At 44.7% G+C, this 23,238-nt stretch overlaps 1 protein-coding gene across 4 annotated transcripts in view; it reads right to left on the bottom strand.

The window, feature by feature from the left end:
* LOC125704459 (follistatin-related protein 5-like) overlaps nt 1-23,238 on the bottom strand; it is an 88,868-nt gene that overhangs the window by 47,283 nt on the left and 18,347 nt on the right. For all 4 annotated transcript variants that reach the window (XM_048970017.1, XM_048970019.1, XM_048970020.1 and 1 more), the window contains exon 4: nt 10,196-10,444. In XM_048970017.1, the coding sequence (XP_048825974.1) occupies nt 10,196-10,444 (249 nt within the window). The remainder of the gene's footprint in view (nt 1-10,195; nt 10,445-23,238) is intronic.

The raw sequence follows: 23,238 nt of genomic DNA, 5'->3' as shown, positions 1-23,238 counted from the left end.
AGATGTTTTACCAACAACACAGTTGTTCTGGTCAAGGATGAAGTCCATGGCAGCTGTAGGACGTTTGGGATTCGCCCCAGGGCAGGTGTGGGGGTCCAGGAAGGCTGACTGAGGGTGACACGTTACCATGCATCAGCAAGAACTTCAACAAGTGTCATTTACATTAATGTGGAAACCTGTCACTCGTCTGGGGCTCCTTCTGTGCGTGTCTGCAGCGTCTGCACAAATGTTTACTTTGATTTTGGTCTGGTCGTGCAGCCAGGATGCGCGATCGATCGAGCGAGAGCCAGTATCGGGAAGATAAGCGAATCGGGCTGGAGCGTGAACACAGGCCCATCCCTTTAATTCGTTGTCGGGGTTGATCAGATGCCCCATGACAGGGCCATCAACAGATGCCTGTGGAATTCTCTTTAGTGGCCTCATGTTCGGTACATGAGTTGGGATTTATGCCGCAATCAATATCGCTTATCGTGTAGGCAGACATCTTGTTCGTGTTACCTTCACTGCCTGCGTACCTTAAATATTTCATCAGCCTGTTATGTTCCATTTGGCGAGATGCAGATTTAAGATGCAAGGTGTGACATACATGCTAAGCCGGGGACATCGTGACAGAGAGCAAGCCCTGTTTCCATCCTCTCCACCAATAAAACGATATGGCTCTTTATCGCCCTGCTTTATAAAGTGTTTTATTATCTGCGTGTGATTTAACGTTGTGCTCTTTCAGAATGCCTTCGGAGACCCTCAAATCTAATGAGGCCAACAACTTTTATAGCTACTGGCTAATCAATATTTTTAATTCACGTGGATCGTGAACACGGTGAGGTTTGGAATTCACAACGACGCTGGAATGGCCTGTTCTATATTCCGGAATCATCTGACGTGTGGATGGTGGATGAATCAATTCCTCCATTACATACAGAAAGTCTGACCGGAGATATGAGCCCTGCAAACTCAACAGACAGAGAACAGACTGATATACCTGCACACAAACCTACTAACACTGAACGTGGAAAATTAGGTTGGTAGCTGTATGAAATAAACAAGTAACACAAATTTTTGTCTTATATTAGTTTATTTTAATATGTTTCTCTGAATGTATCCTTTATGCCTGGTTTTTTTATCCTCTGCTCAAAGGGTATAACATTCAGAAAGTGTCCTCTGAATTTTCCGAGGGCTATTAAGTCAAAGTTTGGAATAGACTGTCCTAAAATATTCAAAGTAACGTGGATGAACTGTGACTGGTATCCAGCTACAAAGCTTTGCCCTATATTAATCTGTGATGACGTTAAAAAGATGGACAGGCACCCCGTCGTGATCAATTCAGCTTTGCTCCTCATCACAGCAAAGCTCAGCTGAGAAGAGGGGCAATTTTTTAGGAGCAAAGGTGTCCGTAGATGCTGGGATAGCGCTGGGCTGCAGTGAGGGGTAGAGACAGTTTGCACAACAGGACTGAAGATGTCAGTGTGAGTTCTACAGCTCCGCTCAAACTCAGGCACCAAAATGCCGAAAAAACTGCTACATTTGAAGGTTTAGGTAACAACGGAGCTGCAAATATAGGCATAGAATGCCTCTGTTGTCATGCAAAGAACAGATTTATTTAGCATACAAATAAAATGATTAATCGGGATTTGGCACCATTGCCTGCTGGTTGAAAAAACACTCCATCACCTGCTGAAGGAGGGGTTGCAGTGATGTGGAATCGGTAAGTAACTGTCCGGCCGTTTTTACAAAGCAAATTCAATGCAAGGCCCGCATGCTTTCATAAACAAGTCTATTAGCACTGAATAACAAGTTGTACTTCACTATGTAGGACTCTGCATTGGCTCAGTGGTTAACGTCACACCTGCAAGGTGCGAAAAACGCTGTCAACCCCCCCTTGTTACTCGCCATCTGTAGGGTCGCGTCACGGTTCTCGGGCATCGTATATCTGTACCCTCGACTCTATTAAACATGGACATCGCATCCACTGCATTCCATTCTAGAGAAATTAAGCAAAAATAGCTCAGCTATGCTGTCAGATTGGGAGCGTGAGTCTGTGCCGTACGGAAGAGAGTCGATGTCAGGGACACATAATTACGATGGAGTAGCAATTAATTTCTGGGGGGAAATAAAAATGTGCAGATCTCAGCCTACAGAGAAATAACTGTTGGAATTAGACACTGTGGGTGGAAAGACAGAAACAGGCTGTTGTACCATTGAAACAAACGGGGTTGGTTGGGGCTACGAATGTACTGCAGCCAGCCAGCAGGGAGCCTTCTCAAGGTAGATGAACTGAATAGGCAGTGCAGTGCCCGAGGTAAGGACAGCCGACTTACGGACACAGTCCCCGGGGCGAGGACAGCCGACTTACGGACACAGTCCCCGGGGTGAGGACAGCCGACTTACGGACACAGTCCCCGGGGCGAGGACAGCCGACTTACGGACACAGTCCCCGGGGCGAGGACAGCCGACTTACGGACACAGTCCCCGGGGTGAGGACAGCCGACTTACGGACACAGTCCCCGGGGTGACGACAGCCGACTTCCGGACACAGCCCCCGGGGTGACGACAGCCGACTTACGGACACAGTCCCCGGGGTGAGGACAGCCGACTTACGGACACAGTCCCCGGGGTGAGGACAGCCGACTTACGGACACAGTCCCCGGGGTGAGGACAGCCGACTTACGGACACAGTCCCCGGGGTGAGGACAGCCGACTTACGGACACAGTCCCCGGGGTGAGGACAGCCGACTTACGGACACAGTCCCCGGGGCGAGGACAGCCGACCTACAAACGGACTGCCTTAAAGCTTATCATATTAAAAACTCTAGTTAAATACGACAGCTTGTTGTAATGAACCCACGTACTACTCTGTGATGTGTGTGAAATCATTGCGTGACTTCAACTGTACAGTATAAGGAACAGTATAAGGAACAGTATAAGGTACAGTACCGCATGTAGTTACTTTCATTATTACTGCATCATTATTTTTACTATTTTGTAGTATGTACTGTGTTATTATTTTTCCAACTTACCTACAAATTTGACAGCCATAGCTAACGGACCTTCTTGGTAACCTGGGGACCACCTGTATGGATGGTATAACAATAAAGCCCACTGGCTTGACTTGGGAGTTTGAGTCCCGACCCTCCCTTTTTTGTATGCGGAGTTTATACATTTTCCTTATATTTTTGTGGGATTTCCTCTCGCAGTCCCAAAGCATGTGGTACAGTAAACCAGTGCCCGTTGGTGTGTAAGTGTGTGCTCTGTGACAGACTCACATCCGGCTCAGGGAAGCCCCTGCGGTCCAGCTCAGGGAAGCCCCTGCGGTCCCTTTTAGGGAAGCCCCTGCGGTCCAACTCAGGGAATCCCCTGCGGTCCCTTTTAGGGAAGCCCCTGCGGTCCCTTTTAGGGAAGCCCCTGCAGTCCCGCTCAGGGAAGCCCCTGCGGTCCCTTTTAGGGAAGCCCCTGCGGTCCAACTCAGGGAATCCCCTGCGGTCCCTTTTAGGGAAGCCCCTGCGGTCCCTTTTAGGGAAGCCCCTGCAGTCCCGCTCAGGGAAGCCCCTGCAGTCCCTTTTAGGGAAGCCCCTGCGGTCCAACTCAGGGAAGCCCCTGCGGTCCCGCTCAGGGAAGCCCCTGTGGTCCCTTTTAGGGAAGCCCCTGCGGTCCCTTTTAGGGAAGCCCCTGCGGTCCAACTCAGGGAAGCCCCTGCTGTCCCTTTTAGGGAAGCCCCTGCGGTCCCTTTTAGGGAAGCCCCTGCGGTCCAACTCAGGGAAGCCCCTGCGGTCCCTTTTAGGGAAGCCCCTGCGGTCCCTTTTAGGGAAGCCCCTGCGGTCCCGCTCAGGGAAGCCCCTGCGGTCCCTTTTAGGGAAGCCCCTGCGGTCCCGCTCAGGGAAGCCCCTGCGGTCCCGCTCAGGGAAGCCCCTGCGGTCCAACTCAGGGAAGCCCCTGCGGTCCCCTGTACTTCCTGAGAGAGACTCCAGGCTTATTCTGAATCTGTCTTGGATAAGTGACTATTAAAATGTTGTTGCTGGATTCTTTATTAGAAATAAATATTAGAGATAAAATAATTCTGGGATTGAGTGTCTAACACAGCAGCAGGTTTTCAGACCTCATTTTCCACTCTGTGCTCAGGAAGCCTGCATCCTACATTGGACCCCGGGCCTCCCTGCACATGGGATCAGTACTGTGCTAACATACAAAGAGCTGTTTGTGTCCTGGGGGCTCAAAACCCTTTAATAAACAGAGGGAAATAAAACGATACCATCGGACTGAACAAATCCGCTTAAAAACTCCAATCAACCTCGGAAACACTCAACCTTGTCCACAAATAGATACCATGAGTTGCAGTGTTGAATTTACACTGAAGGAGTTTTTCTATATTCTAAACATGCAATCAGAGTAATGAAGTAAACATCTTCTTGTCTTGGTTGATTCAAACGATCATACTGGATTTTGTTATTAGTCTGCTTAGAATAATATTGATAAGGCGGTAATACCAAGCAGAATACTAATGATGCTACTCGCATGTACAAGAGCAATCAAACATCGCCCTTCTCCCGACTGGCATAGCTGTCCTTGCGTTTGTTGTGTCTTCATTCTGGTAATATCACAGATAAATTAGTGAGAAACAGCGTGATTCCTCCGAAGGCTGCTCTTATTTAGCAGCTATTGGCAGGAGTGGTCGGCGTATCTTCCAGGTCTCGGTGTCTGCTGCCGGAGCCACGACATTCTCAGATTGATTGGGACCGAAAAAAAAATCTGAAAGGCAGGGAGCTAATCCAGCAGGATAAGAGCTAACCTACTGCTATCTGTGTTTGTATGTGGCAATTCGTCTGTGTAATATTTGTAATTAAAGATTTCCATTCTTAAAAAGGTGTTTCACGCACATTTGCCTGGATTAATCGCACACACACGTTCATATTCCCGGAAATAACACTGGTATTACGGGGACTGTTAGACTTGATGTGTATTTAGTAGGAAATTAAATATGTGACTAGTGTTTGCTCTCGGTGTTTGAGCTGAAAAGCAAACACATTTGTTCCATTCTGGCTAGAACAGTATCTTTTTCTCTAATCTCTTGTAGACTGGAGACTTGCTTGCTTCATACAGCCATCTATCATTCCATTGCACTTATCCAGTGGAGAGTTCATAGCAGAAAGCTCAGGGAACAGGGCAGGGGGCACCCTGGTGGGATTCCAGTGATTTGTGCTGTTTAATGGTGATGTGTATCTCAGAGGGTTAGGAATCTATGCCAGGATGGTCTCACCCCCCCCCTAGCTGCTCCGGGGATGCTGCACAGACTCTTACTTTGGACAAAAGTTAAGGATAATGATTATATTTACCAAAAATGTTCATGGACCTACATACATTTACTTGAAACCATATAGTTACATTCAAAGTCTTTGTAACTACAAAGAAATATACAGTATATATATCAGAATAATTAAATGACCTAAATCTTATTATTTCTCTAAAGGAGGGAGGGGTTGTGTATATTCTGGGGGGGGGAGGAGGGGTCCAATTTCATCTTCACCTGTATCTTATTCCCAATCAACATGCAGGATTGAGGGTTGCTTTCTCTTGCCCCAGAAAGCACACCCTGCCACTCATACCTGGCTCCTGGTGTAGCCCAGTATATAACCCAACACCCTTTCGGTTTTTGCAAGTGTTTTAAACCCCACCATCGCCAATATGGCCGCCACCTCCAAGAAACACCCCAACCACTCGCAGCCGTGCCGGTCTCAGCCTGCGTGGCATTTCCATCATTCTCTTAAGAGTTACACTCGTCACAAGAACAAACTTAAACTCCGATTACAGCGGCTTGACTGAGGAAAATAAACGAGGATTATTTATGGATAGACCGCGTTCACCATAAGATGTGATTTCTCTGGCGATGATGAAGCTGCATTTTACTTATTCATCTGCGGTGATTTTCCACTGCATTAAGCCATTCATTTCTGCTCTCAGGCATGTCATGAATAAACCTTTGAGGAGGATCGCGACACTTTAAAGATAATAATGTAAGCCTGACACTCATGGTCTCCTAACACACTCCTCATAAACACATGACCATTCTCCGTTCTGATTAGACAGCCTGACTGGGAAGGCGGTCACTCAGCTGGTTACTCGTGTCTCTGGTGAATTTCAGGTTAAAAACATTATGTAGCGACACAAGTCTGATGTCAACATGAAGAGTCTGATGTCAACATGAAGAGTCTGATTTGCGATATTTTCTGTGCTATCAAATTACAAAGTGTACTACTTTAGTGTTACTAAGACACTGAATGCTTTAAAAATAGATGTATATCATGGATATTCAAAGGTCCTAATTACACACTTTTGTCTGTCAGGGTGTGATTAAGGACATTATGGAGTAAGATTCGTCACAACCTGAAGAATTCTGCGTCTCACCCTGCAAACCCGATGTTTATATCAACACTGCAAAGAGCGGCGCAAAAAAACACTTCTGTCCTTTAACATGATCCCGGATTTCACCCTGGCGGCCTCTCGCGTGCTGAGGAGCGCAGCTCTGTAAGCGGGCACTCAACTGTCAGATGGTGTCTGAATAGGAAGTCCGAATCCAAGTGGGGTCACATGACAGGAAGTCCAAGTGGAGTCACATGACAGGAAGTCCAAGTGGGGTCACATGACAGGAAGTCCAAGTGGACTCACATGACAGGAAGTCCAAGTGGAGTCACATGACAGGAAGTCCAAGTGTAGTCATATGACAGGAAGCAGAGGAACAAATGCAAGAAAGGCAGGTGACTCTGGTGCCAAAGCTTCCTCTTTCTATTGGGAGAGATGTTTCCTGATTCAAACCCTGATGAGGGTACTGTAAGACCTAGCTTTCTTTGCACACGATGAGAAGGAGCCTTGATCTGCATCCTCTAAAAGACTGCAGGAATGTCCAGGAAGTCAAAAATTCAGCCTAAATGAAAATTTAGACCCTCTCCACAGAGACCTTGGTATTGTTATATGGTGGCACTCCTGTAGCTCAGCAAACCGAGCTTTGAGCTAGCAATGCAATGTTCAAATCCCAAGGCACCCATAAATTATAACAATTCTCTCTGCTATTAGTTGCTTTTGATAAAAGTGTCAGATAAATGGGTTAAACTAAAGAGGTAGTTTCAGTGTTTGATCTGTCAGAAAACCTCATCATACTGTTTGGGTTGTGTGTTCTGGTTACCACACCAGCTGAAGGCTCCGTCGAACCACCATTTCACTTTGTCTCAGACAGGGGGCCCCGGCGGTGAAGCTGGCCTAGGGTAGCAGGTGGGCTTCGAACAGTACTGCTGAGAACGGGCAAATGAGGCACGGTTTGGCTTCCAGGTACAAATGAAGGCCTCCATGGTGCTCGTTAGCTAGCTTGCCGATTACCTCACGCATCCACGCGTCCCTGAGCCCCCACCCCCCCCCACTCCAAAGGGTCGGTCTCAGGACACGGAGGAGGGATTTGCCGGGGGCATGCCGTGTCATCGCCTGACATCCCCAAACTTGACAGCTGCCTGTGTCCTGCTATGCACATCCGCTGCAGGAAATGCGCTGACTCACACCGCCGCATGCAGCCAGGGCTGCACAAGCTGCCGTGTACCGCCCTCCCCCCCCCCCCCCCAGCGACAGTGAGCTCCATGGTTTCTCCACATGGTTTCTCATATCGAATGAAAACCTACTGATAGCAAGGGACTCAATTATTCACTTTTGCTGTTTTTCAATGGTAATTAACACAGGCGACTCCTTAAATAAAGTACAGCTTTCATTTTTGTTTTTCTTTAAAATAATAATCAGGCTGATCACACTAAAATAAAGTCTAATCACAGGCAACTGTTCTGTAATCGCCACCGATTTGAATGCATGTAATTTGCTATTTAACCCAACAGTCATCAGCTTGTATAGCATATACTGATATGTCCTTATGTCCAAAAAAGCCCAAAGATCCATTATAGTGAATATATGATATTATAGTGTGTGCTGGGCTTTAGTGCGCTGTGTCCCAGACGTTTTCGTTTCTTTATTTTCCTGGACACATAGTATCACATCTTTTATTCCTCACTGTCATCGTCAGCCCACGTTTGTGCTTAAACTTGATTGAATCATCGATCGACATGGGAGGGGGAAACAGTCAGCAAAAAGAGGGAACCGTAAACAGCTACATTTACAGTGTGGTCCTGAATTTCAGATTTAAGGCTGACAAACAATATATTGATTCAGCCTTTGGTTGATCTTTTATGTCAGGTTAGTGCGGTTCCTTTGTGTAACTCGTAACACACTGAAGTCTACAGGAGGGCCAGCAACTGCAGGGTAGATTCTAGCAAAGTGTGACCTCACTGTCCACCAGTGACCCGTGAGAGAACCCAGTACCCTAACCAGTGAGCCTGAGTGTTAATCCAGGCGCTACCCTGCCCTTGTTGGTGGCGGCTCTCAGCTACGGCTGCCAGACCCCATGTACCTTTACGGAATGTCAGTCAATACGAGACTCCCTGTCCTCAGCCCTGCAAAAGTAAATATTGGATTATCTATCGAAATAAATGCGACTGACCTTAAACTGCCGCTCATTAGCTGGACGTTTTCCAGCACAGGTTTACACAGAAATCCAAAATAAAGCTAAATTAAATAATAGGTTTATGAAGAGGGTCACTAAATAAGGCACCCCCCCCCCTTAGGCATGGTGATTTCAGAGAGGTGGATGAGGAAAAATGGGGGGGGGGCGTCAACCAGGGTGGGGACTGGAGTTAGTAAAGGTTGCCAACTAGAGGTTGGGCTTCGGGTGGGATAATATCACTTAGCCAAGCCCCTGAGGTAGATGGGCTTTAATTTGCTGTTGGCAGATTTCTGGGACAAACAGCATCATTCGCAGGTGTCAGGGAACTGCTGTCCTGCTTTGCAGGAGATCCCCAGAACTTCCGGAAGAACTGGAATGTCTGATAAAGATAAGCAAGTTATGGGAATATATATATATATATTGTTTTCATTTTGCGTCTGTGTTGCCTTAACATTAATCTCAAAGTTTGTCTGTGTGTCTGTGTGTGTGTGTGTGTGTGTGTGTGTGCCTGTGTGTGTGTGCCTGTGTGTGTGCCGCTTTATATGCTAGAAGGTACTGCTGTATGTGAATCGTTGAAGCCAGGGATGTGTAGAAAGTTAGGTTAACTGGCAAAGAGCGGCAGGTGTCTCAGTTCTGTCTGTCTCTACCCGGAATAAAACTGATTGCACATAATTACAGTAAAAAGCTGCTCCGAGTAAGTTTGTCTCCTAAGGGGAAAAAAAACCTTCTTAGTGAATGATACCACGAACTTAACTTCTGAAAGTGATTTGTATAAGAAGCTCAGCATCGCGACAACCTTCAAACATCCTTCTTGTTTGCGTATTAAATCAAAAACATTTCTTAAACAGATTTTCAGATGAAGTGTTGACACTTAACCAGTCGCATAATAATTAGAGGTTCGTGCCAAGCAAAGGGAGAGGATGATCGACCCTGGATCCTTTAGTCTGACTTAAATACCTGTCTATGTGCCCTGGTCAATGAGACCTGCTTCTTGGTCACCAGTGGTGGGTCTATGGATCAGCAGGACACAGCTGAAGCCGTAGGGTTGCAGTTGGGTGATATTCAGAGTCTTGACCATAATCAATCCCCAGACTGATTAACTCTCACTATTCTGAAGCAGCCTGTATTTTCATATCTAATATTTGACGTATAATGACTGCAATAATAATTGGTAACTCTTTACATTAACGGCACCTTCATAATGCATAGAATATGTTTGTTGTAATCGTATAATGTTTGTTATTAATGTATAATAAAGTTGTTAAGGTCTGTTAGGGTGTTAATGTATACTTATGTGCTGCTTATGAATGTTCCTGCATTATGAAGCTTCCCTGAATGTTCTACGAATGCATTATACAGGCATTATAAAGGTACAGTTCATAAAAAGCATTATAATTCTCCTATTCCATCAGTATAAAACATGAAGTTTGTGAGTATATACAGTAAACCTCACATAGGAGAGGAACATGCAAGGCTTTCAATGATGTTTTAGCTGCCTTTTCTATAGTTTTTAATTGTATTTCACTGTTTAGTTTACATCACTATCCTGCAGTGGATGCACCAGCCCAGGTTCCTGTTCGCAATGGAAGAATGATCAGTAATAACATGAGGTTCCTCGGCCAGCTTGCTCTCTGAAGCTCCTGGTTTGGCGGGTTGCCTTGGCGACACACTCACCTCTGTAGAAGCATCCCTCGCCATGGGCCACGGTGATCCTGCGCTGGCTGAGGCAGGCGGCGCGGTGCAGCTCGCAGTGGCTCATGTAGAGCTCGCCGTCGGAGCCGCACACGGGCTTGTAGTGAGGCCTGCAGCGTCCCACGCACTCGCAGCCGCCGCCGCTGCTTTCCCGCTCCGCCACGCAGCGCTGGCCCAGCCCGCAGTACCTGTTCTCGCACGGCCCAGCAGGGCCATCCTGACCCAAGAGTCCTGTGGAAGGACAGGGTGTTACCTGAGCGTCATGTGACCTCCTCTACACATCACATGACCTCCTATAAACATGACATGACCTCCTCTACACATGACATGACCTACTCTACACATCACATTACCTCCTATACACATCACATGACTTACTCTACACATCACATGACCTCCTCTACACATGACCTCCTCTACACATCACATGACCTACTATATGCATCAGATGACCTCCTCTACACATCACATGGCCTCCTCTACACATCACATGACCTACTCTACACATCACATGACCTACTCTATGCATCACATGTATGCGTATGTAATCCAGTATCTCATTAGTACCCACACTGCACAATGCACTGCATTGTGGATTGTGTTTCTGTATTGTGTATTTCATTATGTATTTCGATTCAGATCCATTCACTCACGTTTTGCTGGTAATTTACCGCTGTTCCATACCAGTAGTATATGTCACTGCTGTCACTGGTATCCTACGTATGTCTCACCAGAATGCCATTCACACATCTGTTCTACAAAGCACAATGTAACTTTAAATCTTAAATTATTTGAGTGCATATTGTTTATTGGTATACATATTGTTTATTTGCAATTCATGTATCTATTACATTTAAGAATTGTTTATTTTTAGTTATCTGTTTTATTTAAACCAATGCACATGTCTCAGGAGTGATTCGAGGGTACATTTCATTGCATGTCCGTCGTGTGTAACTATGTACATGACAAGTCAAAACTTCTTGAACCTTGGATATTGTCAATGAGATTTTTTTTCCATGTTTTGTCTCATCTAAACTAATTCTTCCTCTTTTGTCACAATCGTTTTTAGTTCTTTTTCAAAAGCTTAAGTTTGAATAAATTCAAGGTTCAAAGGTTGTCATCGTCACTGTCTTACACACAACGAGATGAGATCAGCAACTTCCCAAGCTGATGCAGTCCAAAATACCAAGTAATGTGTAGAAGAGGCAAAAGGTATACAAAACAGATGAACTACCTATTAAACAATATGTAAAAGCAGTAAATGAAATGCATTATAAAGAGACCAACTGTGTAAAGGACAGCATATCAAAGTGCAGGAATGTCAAATGACAATTTATCACAGGTTATTGCACGTGCTTGCAAAGGCATCCCCCATATCCAACGTTGCCTGGCCACGGGTTCCCATAGAACAATCCAGAAGAGAAATAAATGATGTCACAGTCTATTACATAACTGATCGAGGTCACTGCTCATTTTTTATTTTTATTTTTTTCATAAAAGCCAACTAGAGATCTAATGGCTCGTGCTCTGGCACCATCAATCCCAGTTTCATCCCTCTGTCATTGTCCCCCGACACTCAAATGGACTTTTGATTATTTTCAGCTAGTAGAGGTGAGTCTGATACGAGCTTCTTCGTTCCATCATGACGTCCAAGTCTTCAGTATTTGCTATCCTAAAGTACCATTTGCATAATCGGGGACGCCGGTTCAGTCTGACTTTATATGAAATGTTTTAATTAACGAGTCCTCGTTTTTTTCGCATGGGTGAATGATGATGGACACCTGAAGAGTCTGAACGGGTATTACATTCTAAAGGAGCGCTTCAAATTAAATCTGCATTATTTCCGAGCCGCGGTCCGAGATGTGCTTGTCCCTAATTACCTCAGGAAGAGCGCCGGCAAAAAATATAAAGTAATGGATGGATGAGTCACGCCGAGCGCTAAAATGACAGCCGGCCCCACGACATCTTTTTTATCGTTTCTGGGCATTTTTTTTTCTTTTGCTTGGGGCTGTGCTGAACGTAATAACAGGATGGGAAGGAAACAAACGACACGTAGACCCCTCCCCAGGAGACGGAACGGCGCTGCAGGAATCCGCCGTCGCGCAAAAGCAAAAATGCTGGAAAATTTCAGGCAAATCTGCTATTGATGTTATGATATTTTCATACAACCCGTGTTTTTTACAACCTGTCCTAATTACCAAAAATGATATACGGTTAGAAGCATGTCACACTTTTACCATAATAGCACATCACAATTTCACTATCCAGCGAAATAAATGCAAACGCAAGGCAGCTTCCTTAATTAAAAAGCATTCAAAGCAATATGATGACATTCAACAAAACTGGAAGGTGTTTCCAATGAAAAGGATATTAAAAATGAATTAAGGAAAGCTTTTAACGTGTCACTTTCTGAATTTATCATAAAGTTACTGAGCCGGCATGACTATCTATTGCATAACAGTATTAAACACACTTTTCAAATAATGAGCATCTTTTTAAATTCAGAAAATGCAGGAAATATAGTCAGATTGCATGCCCGTTTCGTGTTTCTTCCGCAATAGATATATTCTGAATTCACATCTTTCACATATTTTCACATCTTCGTGTCTGAAGTTACGCTGGAGCTACTGCACCCTAAAGCAGCCGTATGGTTTATTTAATATTGAAATCGATGTCTTTCCCATTCAGCACGCAAGTCCAGCTACTCATCCCACTTCGAAAAGTCCGGATCAGATCTCACTTAAGGATCGACACTCCTGGTCGACATCGGGCCAGCGGCCATGTTTACCACCACCGGCACCCTGTCAGTCACTACTCTCAACATTAAATCAATGCATTCCTTGCTCATGGTAGTTTGACTTACACAAAACGTTATGAGGGCAGAAGGAAAAGTGATTGGTTCAGAGAATTAACCAATCAGATTGTAGAGGAGGTGGGTCCAAGTAACTTGTGACGGCAGGACCAACCAGTCAGACGCCTTGGACCCGGCTCCTCTAATTGCCAGGGCCCACTTTCTCTACAATCGGATTGGTTATCTCTCTGAACCAATCACTTTTCCTTCTGCCCGCACTGTTCCTTATAAAGGAAATATTGAAGCAGCTTGTTCTGCTAGCCAGCTAGCCACAATCTTCTGACTCTACTTACTCTACTCACTAGCAGTTTATTTCCCAGAAATAGCAAATAAAAAACCAAACAAACACGTTCCTGCACACAGCCAGAGTAGTAAAAATATACCACCACTTCAGCTGTCTGCATAGGGACCCTTGCCCCAAAAGCCTTTACTTTCAGCTAATGGCATATTAGGAAGTTAGTGTCGAAGCGTAAAAATATCTTGAGTGCTTCACGTCACATCTGAAACGGCATCTCATCGCTAAAAGATGTCTCTCATAGCTGAGGATTCTCCGGGGAAATGTTGGATATTTCTTTTTCTATTATCATAAATTTTGCAAAGTATCTTACGGTAATTTCATTTCAATATGTGAGCCACTCGGAGGGTCTTCAAACCCCCGTAGAGATATTTTCAAATTCAAATGAAGCGTTTGTGTGATTTGTGAGAGAAAAAAAACGAAAAATACTCTAATGGGAATCTTTCTGTCGCTGTGACCTTGTTTTTATCCAGAAGAAAACCTACAATCCGACTCCCCAAAGTTACCACAAAACTGTGTTATTTCAGTGCATATAAATTTAATTTACTTAAACTAATCTGCTAAATGCTGTAAACCAATATTGAGAGCAGTAACATATGTTCACTGTAGGAGGATTGAATTATGTGAGTAAAATAACAGTGTAGGTTTTATGTGTGGTTACTGTTGGGGCTGAACATCATAGGACCAAAAAGATGGTGTTTTCCGTTTTCTTGACATGGCAAAATGTGCGTGGCCACATTAAGAATCAAGTGCAGTCTGTACTGGCGTTTAAATCCATACCCTTATTTCTTGCAGTGATTAAAACATAGAAGCTTTGCCGAGAGTCAGGAATCGACATTCTTGCGAAAGCAATATGGAAGGAATGTGCACTTAATCGATCGAAATGTACAAGGAGGTCCAGGTGACCGTCAGAGATAAATGACTAATTTTGTTGCAGCGATTCGTTGTCCACAGTCCCGGCTTCGGAATGAGAAAAGGGCCGAGCGACGATGGCAGGACCGTTCCTGATCTTCTATATTGGCCGTCTGTGTCGTGTCCTTCTACTAATCATGGTTGACTGCACACTTGGTGACATGCTGCTGTTTACCAAAGGAGCTTCTGATCACCCCCTTCGGGGACACTTACTGCTTCATAAGAGGAGCCACAGAGCAGCGTTTAAGAGCCAGATTCGCTGTGTCGGGGGCCCCGCTCAAAAACTCAACTCCACCCCCCCAGACATCTTAAAAGCTAAATAAATAGCCGCCATGTACATTTGGAAGATCGTAGCGCGCTAGCTGCTTTGCAGAACATTCTGCTTCAGCATCTCCTAAATCAGGAACTTGATAATTTAATATGTAGTGTAGTGACTGTTCGTGGCCAACAGGGGGCCCGGTGGCTGGGGTCAGGCTGACAGCACAGGCATCTCTTGTTCCTTTCTGCTAGTGTTTTATCTTGTATGTGACATTTATTTCACGTTACCTGGCTACATGCCTAAAGTTAACTCCAGTACTCACTGAATGAAGGTTTTCTCACTGCTCCTTAAACAATGTCCGCCCTTTAGTAGGGCACCTGCCCCTAAGCATCTGCTCTGAAACACAGAAGCCTGAAATGCACTCACACGATGTCGTCCCCCCCCCCCCCCTCCCCGGCCAGAAGCCTGAGCTTAAGGCGCTTGGGTGGGGAACAGACTTACAAACAATGGGGGGTAGGGTGGATAGAGGAAGGGGGTGGGTAGGATGCCCCCAGAAGCTCTGCATCCAAGAAGGAGGCAAACGATTAGCTGTCCAGTAAACAGAATATAATCGGGAATCAGCTTTGTTATAGTTATTAGTTTTTCGATAATCAGTGGTGGTTGTTAAGAGAAGTAATTTATGTATGATTTCAACATTAGTCTTATGCAGAAGATGAATATATTCAATTTGCATCTGCTAAGCTTTTGGCAAACTATCATTCAGATATGCACAATTAAAAATAAATCTCTGTACTTTGAATTACCGTTTGATCCACAGCTTTTCCTGGGAAACGGTATTCAGTCCAAATGCTTGGAAGCCAAGTGGCCCAGAGCCTTAATGCCCAGATGCCAGAACCAGTACGTAGGATCTACCAGACCTTCCGTCGCTGCATCGCATCTGCAATCTTCATGGATATTTCCAACTGCTTAAATATGTCTATTAGCCATATAGCATTAATGCTATATGTACCACAAACATGTTCCTATGTGGATTGCCCTCTGAAAGCTACTGCTGCTACTAATGCTAATGCTAATCATCATCATCATCATAATGTGACGCATTTATCACGATGCTAACCTAGATATATTAAAGAGGTAGAAAATGTGTGGGTGAATAAAAATGACAAAGAGTTGCAAATTCGAATTGACCGGGGAACCATGAAAGGACACAGTTCTCGCTCGGGAATGAAATGCAGCACGGAGATTCCTTTGTTAAATTCTTTGACATTTAAAATAATGTCGAACAAGCTGGATTATTTAATATCCGGCGGTATTCCCGCTGCGGCCCGTCTGACGCCGGCACAGTCAGCCACCTTCCTGTAGACTACCGCGCCACACCGATATCGTTATCGCACAATGGTCGCATCTCTTGCGCTATGAGCCGCACGCTCTCCCCCCCTCGTTTCTGTGGTCGGGGGCCGGACTGGGCCTAGTGGCCACATTCTAGATGAGCCATTTTCAGGCCCGCCATGAAACGCCGCACTCCCGCGACTGTAAGCTCCTCGCAGAGGGTCCGCCGTTTGTCGCGTGACCCGTCTTCATGGTCCGGTTTCATAACTAGGTCAAAAACTTTATTTAATTGTACCTATTTTACAGTTAGTTGGTGGAATTGCTGGTTTTTAGTTATATTTCACACCACATCCTCAGCCGGAGAGCCACAACTGCAAAGAGCCATTGAGCAAGGCCCTTAACCCCCCGAAATGCTCCCTCGCCCTCACCTCTATGTGTGTGTGTGTGTGTGTGTGTGTGTGTGTGTGTGTGTGTGTGTGTCTGTGAAAGGAGAGCATTGTGGGATATGTGAAAACTACAGCATTCAAAGGTACCTGAGAAAATGGCAAATGAATCACTGTTTAATCTCAGGTTGCTTACGGTGCACATTGTGATGTTGGAATATCTGGCCTTACTTGCCTGTGATGGCAGCGTAGAATTAATGACTGAATCTAGGACTGGTCTGTGACACAAAAATCCATATTTATATACCAGGAATAACATGGATTATGTATAGTGGGGATTACAGAGGAATCGTTTAGATTGTGTCTCTTTTGCTTGCGACCAACACAGCGTGATTTTCTATATATATACATACTGCCCCAGAAACCGTATCGCGATGCAAACGATGTCTTACAACAGCGTCTTCATGGTGTCGTCACTGTCAACAGAAACGTGGAAAATGCATGCGATAGCAAAGGGGAGGGGGCCGTTTGCAGAATGGAGAGCGGTCCTCCCCAGCCCCGGGAGCCCCCCCGCCTCGCGGAAGCGCTGCGTATCCGTTAATAAACCCGGTGGTCCAGTGTATGATTCATTATTCCAGGAATAGGGAAAAGAGAAGGACGCAGGGGTGCTGTGCTTGGGATTCCGAGCACGTCAGGTCAGGCCGAGGCCTGTCAGGAAGGGGCTGTGCTCCATTACAGCCGGACAAGGTTACAGTCAGCGTGGCCTTTCCTTTACAGCATAACGAACTAAATCACTTTTATAAAGTAAAAAGCCCTTTTCTTTATCAGGCTCAGCCACACATTTGTAATGCCTTAGTACGACACAGAATAAGTTTGTTCTATCTAACACAGCTAAAGCTAACTGGCAGGACATTAATCTTTCAATTGGCTTCATTAATAAACAAACAAAAAGCTTGCAAATGGTGTCTAAGTAAAAATGCCAGTTTAGATGTTATAATAGGTTATAACTGTTCACAGGCAGGATTTTGTTCTGCTATTGTATTATCTGACCAGAGGCGAGTCTAGGGCCCTTGGCAAGAAATCTCAAATTCCCCCCCCATCCCCCCGCGGTAAAATTTATTACCATTATTTTACTGTGAAGTGTAAATATATAGTATCAGCGAAGAGAATTTCAGAAACACAATTCCTTTATTTAAAGCAGAATACACAAATAAAGCAGATTTCTTGTAGCTTCGTACCCTTGGGGGGCCCCTCCCAACTCAGGGCCCCAGGCCATTGCCTGCCCCCGCCTGTGCTGTCGCTGTGCCTCTGTACCTGACATTGAATCCCAGGTGGGGGGGGGAGAGGAAACATAGTACATTGGGCCCCCAACCCTGACCATTCTAATTAGGTTCCAAATATTTTAGGTTAATATTTTGAGTCACTCAGGGGCCCTTACAGTAACTCCTGAGCACAGAGTAGAAGGCAGAAGAACCGCTGGAAATGATGCTATAGTATTTTGCAACGTTGGATAAGATTTATATGTTGAATATTTTGTTACTGGGAAGACTGGAAAATCCCTCACAGGCTGAGTGCCGAAACGGCACCTTGTAGGGTGTGGGGTCCCGCCAGATGGACCATAGAGTGAAGTAAAAATAGAAAGAGCAGGTCCAAATATGGAACCGGCTGCGTGATGGAGGCGGACTCACCGGGGCACCTGCAGCAGTGACAGCCGAACCGACCAGGTTACACTGACAACAAGGCTCCCAAACCCCTAAGACAAGCCTCACCTTTGTAACACGATTCCTATGTTTGCATTCCAAGTGTTACCCACAGGATGCTTTCCGGAGATATAGATCAGCAGTAGGTGTATCAGGAGACAGGCAGGCTGAGTTTGAATTGAGGATAAAGTCTCTCGGACTAGAATGTGCCGGACAATGGAGTCCAGCTATTATGCGTCATTATAAACTGGCTACCTGAACTCTAATGGCCAATGTACAGCACATTATGTACACAGTATATACCTTGTGTTATATAACCCCGGTTGGCACACAGCAGTTAAAAAAAGCCCCCATTGAAAATTCTTCCAGTGTTGCATGCAGTAATCATGAGACGGAAGCTGATTTTTATTCAACTTCACCATCAGAAAATAACAATCAGCAGGATGATTGTTAGAGTCAGACTGGAGGTTGGATGTGATTGTCAGTTCGTGTAGCACCCCACCAAGGTCACGGTTTCTGAACTGAGTGGAGAGTTCATACCTATCAGCTGGCATATGCTTTCAGTTACTTTGGAAGCCCAGTTAATTGATTTAATGTATACTTGATTAAACGGTTATGAAACTTTTGGTCACACTACACACCACAAAATTATAATTATTCACACATGATGCTGGGGAAATGAATGGTCTTAAGTAGTTTTATGACATCATATACTGATTAATTAATTTGACAATGCTGGGTGGAGTCGGGTGAGATGCTGTTGGGTGGAGTCGGGTGAGGAGCTGCTGAGTGGAGTCGGTGAGGAGCAGCAGTGTTTCCCAATCCGGTCCTCAAGGACCCACAGACAGTCCACGTTTTCGCTCCCTCTGATATGTGGACTGTCTTGCAGGGTGTTGGGAAGGTGCAAAAACGTGGACTGTCTGGCAGGGAGCAAAAACGTGGACTGTCTGGCAGGGAGCAAAAACATGGACTGTCTGACAGGGAGCAAAAACATGGACTGTCTGGCAGGGAGCAAAAACGTGGACTGTCTGGCAGGGAGCAAAAACGTGGACTGTCTGGCAGGGAGCAAAAACGTGGACTGTCTGGCAGGGAGCAAAAACGTGGACTGTCTGGCAGGGAGCAAAAATGTGGACTGTCTGGCAGGGAGCAAAAAAGTGGACTGTCTGTGGGTCCCCGAGGACCGGATTGAGAAACATTGACGTACAGTATTAGATCAGAAGTTTTTTCAACTAATATAACATTTTAAAATACTCTGCCATACATAGTAATCTTTCAACCGCCTTTGTAAATTCTGCATCAGTGTTTCTATATTACTACTGGGACAGAAGTACTAAAATGCTACTTAAAACTATGTAAAACAGGTGATTTACTAAACTGATATTTTCTGCCAGTAGCTGTTTTGGCCAAGACTAATAAAAACAGTGTGTAGGGCCTAACATGGGAAATATTTCCCTCCTGGTGATGTTGCTAAGATAATCTTGCTGCGGTCTTTTGCAGTATTACACGATCAGAGGTTGGTGATTCCTATTTATATGAAACAGCTTATGGTAAGCAAATTATTAATGCTATTTAATTATTTTATTATTTATATTATGATGCATCTCATCATATGTTATCGTACAACCAGTATAATAGCCAATGAAAAACAGAATAAAGAATTAAAAGTTATTAAAGGATCATGTCTGGTATGAACCAACAGAACAGTTACTGTGGCAGAAATGGCAGGAAATCCTGATGGTGACTGCAGGAGTAATATGTCCCGACACACAGGGCATGGAGCATGTGTGTATGTGGATTATGTTTATGTCACATTGTGGGGACATTTGGTTACTTGTGGTTATGGTTAGAGTCGGGAATGAGGTCATGAAAATATTCTGGACGGTACCATGTGGCCTTTTTATAGGGGTGCTCAGGGAGTAAAGTATGTACGGTCCATCCAGATATCAAGGTCTGATACGAAGTGCTTCTCACATTCCAACGTTTGAACTTCAAGGAGTGACATTTTACGTACGTGTAGGAGGACCTGTAAAATAAGATCACCCAGCCTTCTCGACTCTTACCATAACCATTTAGCAGGAAAGGTTGGCACCATTAAAAAAGAAATCATAGAAATGAGAAATGTCACAGTACTGTCAGAATAGTGGAGCTTATGGAATATTTCAGCATAGCTGTTAACGTTGCGAAAGGTTTTTTATTTTCACTTCTACCAGCAAGGTCATACCGCGGTGAGCTGCTGTAGCTGATCAGTACCCATGATGCACGTATACGTGCTGAAATGCAAAGTTAATTCTAGCAATCATGTAAGTAATTATAGTGCATTTGCACGACACCATGTAAGGTGTCAGGATTCACATTTCCGAAAAGTGGTTATGAAATTTCGGATGTGAAGTCAATTCCTGCTGTCGGGTCGCGGAACCTGGCACGTCCTTTTATTTTATTAAATTTCTCTTTTTATTATTTTTTTGAAAACAGACTGAGCCATCAGAAGGCCTATCTCTGTATGAGACTCGTAATCAAAAATTTTGCAGTAATAGACATTTCCGGAAAATTTCGCTCTTCTATGATTAATTCTTTTCCTGCTGAATATGACTACGTGTTCCTGCCGTGCCCATTGCACATCGGAACTGTGAAAACTGCATAAACGTTCAGTGTCAGTGTCCGACACGTCACTGCGCAGTAATTTCCAGCTGAATCACCTCCATCTTTCTGAGAATTATGGCATGCTCTCTGAGAACACAGGCATCATGGCTGTTACTTCACTTATTATGATCAGTCTGGAAAATGATTCCATTTTCTGATGCGGGCACTGTAAGGCGCCATCGGTTTGGTCACAAATAATGCGCTTTGTGAGCCCCCCCGTCCCGCCCCCCGCACCCCTCCCTCCATGTTTAATGCGAATATTCTGCATGTTTGAAATGCCAGCTGCTTCTTGCATGCAGGCGGGACCTGCGGTGCATTCTGGGTTATTTCAAATTTTTCATCTCCATGAGAGAATGATGCCCATGGGGGGGGGGCATTCAGCAGGGATCCCTCCGCCCCCCCAACCCACATCTCACATGAGAAGTCCTTATCGTTCTACCGGCTTCCCATAAACGACGATGCCGCAGACAGAATGTCTGCTCCGAGCCAGGAAACTGCTCGAGGGCCAGTATGCCTGCACCTGATCTGCTCTGCTGGGATTCAGAATAACCTGTGGGAAGATTATTGAGTTTATTTCACTTTATTGCTTTTACAATTCTGTGCAGTTCCCTACAAAGTACTTTTAAGTCTTATCTCATTAAATATTTCCTTTTTCCAATTTAGCCTTGATTAAAGCAGCAAAAATTATGAATTCCTAATTTGTGTAACTTAATTACGTCTAGTAATTGCCTCCACGTCAATTTGCTTTTGAGTTTCCGGAATGTTCTCTCACAGTTGAAGCAGCGGGGAGGAAGTAGGACCGCTCTCTTTGTTGTTTCCATATTTTGAAATGTTGCTTATTTTCAAATCCTATGTGACTGAAGTTTGGAACTTTCAAGGAGACATCAATTAAAGATGAATCGCAAGTGTAGCATCACAAAGACATCAGACACATTGGAAAATTGAATTGATTTAGCGTTACCTTGCATTACCTTTATTTAAACAGGTAGTATGAAAGACTTTGAAAGACATTTTATCTGACCTGATGTGATGAATTATGTTAGAATAGATGCCGGACTAATGCTGATGTAAATAGTTATGAGAATATCAATAAGTACAGACTGATAAATAATATGCACTTAGCTTCCGGCTTCATTTCTTTGTTAAGCATATTTCTCATTTGCTAGACACAAGCAACCTGACAATCTGGGTGATGAAACAAAACTATCGATGTCAGTACTGGCAAGTAAACTCATTTATAGCAGATTCCCAGGCTATTACAGTCGCAGTTTGGGTGCGCGACAAGAAAATGTACCATGAGATAAATTCATTAGGCCACCAGGCGTCAGCTCGGATTGCTGGAACTATGTGGCACCATGCAGAACCATGTGGAACCATGCAGAACCATGTGGAACCATGCAGAACCATGTCTTACATAAGCCACCGCCTTTTTCCACTCGTGGCCTGTTCACAAGGACGGATCCTGGAGGGCGGTGACCCTGTGCTGACCCCACCTGTTGCTTGTCACCAGCAGTGACTCTAGAATTGTTTAAGGATAATAATTCATACAGGGGGATCAGCCTCATTATTATCCAATGATATGTTTTGAATCGGTGAGTGACAGGGGACACTCCGGGGACCAATCACCTTTCAGCTGGGTTGAGTGCCTCTGTTGCCCCACCCCTTTATTCTCTGCTTGTCACGCACATGCGCACAGCAACTGAGACACGTGTTTTTTTTTCTGGTTTGCAATGCAGGCCTGCAGTAGCAGCCCACTAACATGTAGGAGCCCCGAACCCCAAACCCTGAGGCCGCACCACAGGGCCATGTCACTCTCTCATCGTGCGTCTGTTCCCGGTCATGCATGCGCCTTCATCCTGCTCCTTCCATTTTTGCCCTTTTTATGTGGACATCGTGCAAAGCCTGCGGCCCCCCGTCCACCAAAGCACAAAGCCAACAGCCTCCACATTAGAAAAACATGCACTTTAATATTGCATAATCCTGCTTCTCATTCCCATTTCTTAAATTTCATAACCGCAGGGGTTTTCGTCGCCAGGACACATGCTGAAAGTGACATGAGAAGGCCACAGCACAAACCGCGATTGGGGTAATTATGATTTGCTGAACTGTGGTAATTACCCCATTTATTAAAGTATTAGGTAAACCCAGCTACTTCAGTGTGGCTGAAAGTTGAACGTTCCCTAAAAACTCAAATTCCTCCATTAAACATGAGCTCAGTTGATGTGAAATCCCTGGATAAACCTCAGTCTGTCTTTCAAAAAACCGAAAGTAAACAATTAAGTAGCATGTCGATCGTTACACAAAGCGACCGCAACGCCGAATCGGAACAGACACAAACCCCAGCTAGAATCCTGGTAAAATGACTGGATTTAAATTGAAATTCCATGTTAACGGTTGTTATATGCAAATTATTGTTTATACAGCAGATATCACATACTTCCATTCCTGAGGATACATTTCCATAAATTCCATATTTCGATAAAATATTCTAGAAGTTCTGTCATTTCAAATCGGCACAATTCAGTCTCTTTTCTTTTAACTCTATGTGATTATTGTCTAAAGTAAATACTAATTCGGATATGGGTCACACAGTAATAATGGTTATGCTGCATCTACTGTAACACCTGCCTTATTGTGCCTTTGAGTTATTTCAAGG

Source organism: Brienomyrus brachyistius, chromosome 12, assembly GCF_023856365.1.
Source record: "Brienomyrus brachyistius isolate T26 chromosome 12, BBRACH_0.4, whole genome shotgun sequence".
Classification (NCBI taxonomy): domain Eukaryota; kingdom Metazoa; phylum Chordata; class Actinopteri; order Osteoglossiformes; family Mormyridae; genus Brienomyrus; species Brienomyrus brachyistius.
Note: the sequence above shows the minus strand (reverse complement) of the source record. Positions and strands in the feature narration are given on the sequence as shown.